The sequence below is a fragment of the Epinephelus moara genome, chromosome 10, assembly GCF_006386435.1.
Source record: "Epinephelus moara isolate mb chromosome 10, YSFRI_EMoa_1.0, whole genome shotgun sequence".
Classification (NCBI taxonomy): Eukaryota; Metazoa; Chordata; class Actinopteri; order Perciformes; family Serranidae; genus Epinephelus; species Epinephelus moara.
Genome location: NC_065515.1, coordinates 38,018,739 through 38,023,534, shown reverse-complemented (window position 1 = coordinate 38,023,534; position 4,796 = coordinate 38,018,739). Strand labels below are relative to the sequence as shown.

General features: G+C 47.0%; 1 protein-coding gene across 1 annotated transcript; it reads left to right on the top strand.

Annotated features, from left to right (window-relative positions):
- Positions 1-376: 376 nt before the first annotated feature.
- On the top strand, positions 377-2,505 carry foxc1b (forkhead box C1b). Its single transcript, XM_050055876.1, has one exon. The coding sequence runs from the start codon at positions 633-635 to the stop codon at positions 2,043-2,045; it is 1,413 nt and encodes a 470-aa protein (XP_049911833.1). The 5' UTR covers positions 377-632; the 3' UTR covers positions 2,046-2,505.
- Positions 2,506-4,796: the final 2,291 nt, after the last annotated feature.

Genomic DNA, 4,796 nt, shown 5'->3' with positions numbered 1-4,796 from the left:
TTAAATTATGGACATGAAGAGGAGGGTACGCTAATTTGGTCAGACGTTTTAAAGCGTGTAACCCCAAATAGACTCACATTCCCATTTTCAAAGTAGACTAATAATAAGTTAAATTATGGCGCATAATATGATAGATTAATACAAAATAATAAATGTCTCGCAATTTGAGTCATTAGGTGAAATTTTCAGCATTTTAGGCACACCCTTAACAGCATTTTAATAACTCTGTGTCTGTGCTGAGAAGATAGAAGGAGAGAGGGGCGGCAGAGGAGGAGGAGGAGGACGAGGAGGGGGGTGTAGTAACTTTTGTCGCCATGCAGCTTTTCCACAGGTTCATTTCGTCCTCCAATTGGATGATGGAGCACATATTCGGGGAGGAGCAGCCCGAGCCAAAAGGGAGGAAAAAATGTGAAGGGTAAAAAAAAGTTCCTTGCTGCGCCTTCTCAGTTTCCCAAATGTTCACGGCGGCAGTGTGCGCTCTCTCCGGCTCACCGCGGCGAGCTGTGGCTTAAAAAAAGGACTTCTAGTCGATACAGAAAGAAAAGAGAACAGTCACAGAATCGGAGCACACGCCGAAGTTGTGAGAGTTTCTGGGGGGACGCAGTTTGGGGAGGTTTTACGCATTGCGCAGGATGCAGGCGCGCTACTCCGTCTCCAGCCCCAACTCTTTGGGAGTTGTACCGTACATCAGCAGCGACCAGAGCTACTACCGGGCCGGCGGTGGATACACCGGGATGCCTGCGCCAATGAGCATGTACTCCCATGCGGCCCACGACCAGTACCCGGCCAGCATGGCCCGGGCGTACGGACCGTACACCCCTCAGCACCAGCCCAAGGACATGGTGAAACCTCCCTACAGCTACATCGCTCTCATCACCATGGCCATCCAGAATTCACCGGAGAAAAAGATCACCCTAAACGGGATTTATCAGTTTATCATGGAGAGGTTCCCCTTCTACCGGGACAACAAGCAGGGCTGGCAGAACAGCATCAGGCACAATCTGTCTCTCAATGAGTGCTTTGTCAAAGTGCCCCGGGACGATAAGAAGCCCGGTAAGGGCAGCTACTGGACTCTTGACCCGGACTCTTACAACATGTTCGAGAACGGCAGCTTCCTACGGCGCCGGAGGAGGTTCAAAAAGAAGGACGTGCTGAAGGACAAGGATGAGCGCGACAGACAGGGCAAGGACCCCTCTGCCCGCACCCCTGGCAGAGAGCAGGACCCGTCGGTTCAGGGCTCTCAGCCGGTGCGGATCCAGGATATCAAGACGGAGAACGGGACGTCAACGCCGCCGCAGGCCGCGTCCCCGGCCCTGAGCGCCGTACCCAAGATCGAAAGCCCCGACAGCAGCAGCAGCATGTCTTCAGGCAGCCCGCACAGCGTGCCCTCCAACCGGTCACTCGGCATAGATGGACCCGAGCACCACCAACACCACGGCCAGGCCCCGGGCTTCAGCGTGGATAACATCATGACCACCCTGCGGGGGTCTCCGCAGGCCGAGCTCTCCCCGCCACTCATCGCCTCCTCTCGGACAGGTATCACACCTTCACTGTCGCTCAACTATTCCCCCAACCAGCCGTCCGCGTACAGCTCAGCGACCTGCAACCAGAATGTCATCTCCTCCAACACCAACGCGACCTATCACTGCAACATGCAAGCCATGAGCCTGTACGCAGGGGACAGATCATCCGGCGGACACCTGGCGCCGTCCACCACGGTGGAGGAGGCTCTGCCCGACTATTGCATCACTACGACCACCGCGTCCCCGCTAGGACACGGCAACCTGAGCCAGGCGGGCCAGGACGGCCACCACGCGCACCAGGGACGGCTCGCGTCCTGGTACGGGGACCTGAGCCACTTGAGCCCGGGATACCCGGCGCAGCAGCAGAACTTCCACTCTGTGCGGGAGATGTTTGAGTCCCAGCGGATCGGGCTGAACGGCTCCCCGGTCAACGGGAATAATAGCTGTCAGATGGCTTTCCCATCCGGCCAGTCCATCTACCGCACCTCAGGAGCTTTTGTTTATGACTGCAGCAAGTTCTGAAAACCAAAGTGTGTCTTTTAAATTAATAACTCTAATATATGTTTTCTATATTTTTTGTACTTTTGGTCTTTTATTCTCACTCCGAATGGACATAAGAGAGACTTGTCTGTCGGGGCGTGTGTAACACCAAAAAACACGTAAGTTTCCTTCCCTCTCACTTTGAGAATTGTTTATAAAGATGGCTCAAATACCAGCTTTTATGACCATAGACTGTAAATTATAGCCTAATATAGTAATTTATTTTTTAGGAAAAGGGAGTGGTTGGATATTGAGGACCAAACACTTAAAAGTTTTTTCCAGTTTTCTTATTGCTGCCTTTATTTGTCCCAGTTCTTGTATAGAAATAGAGGGGGGACTGTGTAGTCTATACTGACTTATTTTATTCTTTTTGTCTTATTTGTTAAAAACTATTTTGAAGGCATTACATTTTGTTTGTTTAATAAAGTGCCGTCTATTTGATCTTAAGCTGAGTGATTTATTAGCAGTGGTAAGGGATAATTTTTAAATTAAGAGATATATAACCAGGTAGAAGTTAATATTTGTTTGGAATGTGAAATATTGATCAGTATTTTTATCTTGCAAAAAAATGGTGCCCACTGAAAAACAGTCTTTTATAAAATATGTAAGGAGTGTGTAGTTTTAGTGGCGGTTTGGCCTGCGTGCATTAGAGTCTCTCAGTGAATCCACATAATTTGGATTTTCTAATTTATGAAAGAAAAAACTAATGAATTGTAAATTAGGGTTTATATGACCAGTCTTTTTCAAGAAGGACTATTTTATTAAAAGTTATAAGGGGGTCTGCGGCCCTGCCTCGCGCTGCACAGGCCAAATCTAACCGCACAGCCGAGGTTACCCAAAATATCAAACTGTGAGAGGTGAAACACATTAATATCTATCCTGACTCTCAGTTTGACAGCTCCAGGCTGACCTGCAGGTTGTATATTTTCAACATTCATGTGTAAATGCAGGCGGTAAATAAATACACGTGTGGCAGCAGTTCAGCAGTGTGGTTTGAACTCACTAAAGGCCTTGTCAGCAAAACAAATCAGTCATTAGGAACCGAGCAGGCTTCCGTCTGACTGCTGCTTGTGAATCATGGGAGGGTTGGGATGCAAAAAGAACACGAAAAAAAAAGAAGCTGCAGCTGTATTTATTTTTAGGTGTCTTCAGAGGTACGTTTGCAGCACGAACAGACCCTGAAGGTCCTGCTGATGCATGATGGGACGGTCTGATTGATATGGTGGTCTGAGGTGAAGGGAGATGGTGCAGCCTGCTCTGCGTCTTGTGTCCTGCAGGCTCCAGAATCACAGCAGCGCTGGCCTGTTCTCACTGACTGAAACATCGCTGCTGTCACATGTTTATTTATTTCAGTGCTTCCCTGATGACGTACGGCGACCCCTCCAAAACACATAGACGCTTATGGAGATCAAGCCTTTCTTTTTCTTTCTCTCTTTTTGAAAATGTTTATACGTGCAGGCAGATCCACGTGGCAGCGTGTATATCTACTGAATATCTAGATATTATCATTAAGATTATTGTATTTCTACAATATTTTTACAATATTCTAGATAAAGAATGACAACAAAAAGTTTGCATTATGAATCATAGACTGAACTTTTCAATGGTTTTGCGCACGCGATAATAAAGGTAAAGGTGACGTAAATATTTATAAGAAATTAAAATTAAAACCATTCTGACAACCTTCAAAAATAGCAGTAATAATAATAACAAAAAATACAAAATAAAATAACAACAATGATAATAATAACAATAAAAACAACATGGATAAAAAAAAAATGGACAATTTGAATGTTGACTAAGAATAACCGGAATGTGTTTTGTGTTTATCTGAGCTCTTGCAGCGTCTCAGCCTCTTCACCTCTGCTCTGATCCTGCAGCCTGCAGGCGCTGACGAGACATTTTCACTCTCTGGCAGACAGTAAAACACCCTGGAACCAGAGCAGTGTGTGTGTGTGTGTGTGTGTGTGTGTGGTGTGTGTGTGTGTGTGTGTGTGTGTGTGTGTGTGTGTGTGTGCAGGTGTGAGTCCTTGCAAGGCCGAGCAGGCGGTGAAAGCTTAAACGTGACTGTCAGTTTCAGGCCTGTGTGTATGAGATTTTTAATGAGTCAGTGAAACAAAAAAATTCCAGCTCACAGACGCTCCCCAGGGCCCCCAGTCAGATGAGTCAAGCCCATAAAGCTAACGTAAACAATGCCCTTTTGGCTCCACTGCTGCACCTTCCACAGAGGGGTTTAATGCGAGCTCCACAATGACATTTAAGATCATAACCTATTACAGAAAGCTGCCTAATGATAATAATAATGATAATAATAACTAGATTATTGCCTCTAAGCAAACGCCTTTGTGATTGATGCGGCACTCGAGGGTCAGGAAGGAAAACGCAGTCACGGCTGAGAATCATTTTTCATTGTAAGGACAAGACAGGAGGAGGTGATGGAGGTCAATGGAGAGGATGTCAACAATGCACTTTAGGAAAGGACGGCGAGACGCCTGCAGCAGAGCCTGTCACTGCCTTATCTAAACCACCTTCACTGGGACTACAGGGCTCGGGCCAGTGCACTGCTGTATTGTTGTGGCAGTTTATAGGCCTGCAGCCTGCGAATGAAAAGACTCCCAGAGGAGGAGAGGAGGACTCTATAGAGTGGAAGCGCTGCCAACACGCGTAAAAAGCGCACCAAAGGCGCATTCAAAAGGCCTAATTAAGGATTTATTAGGTTATTGTGTCATGTTG

Bases quoted from the DNA above. Each gene is read 5' to 3' on its own strand.
- foxc1b (XM_050055876.1), top strand. From the start codon at position 633: ATGCAGGCGCGCTACTCCGTCTCCAGCCCCAACTCTTTGGGAGTTGTA.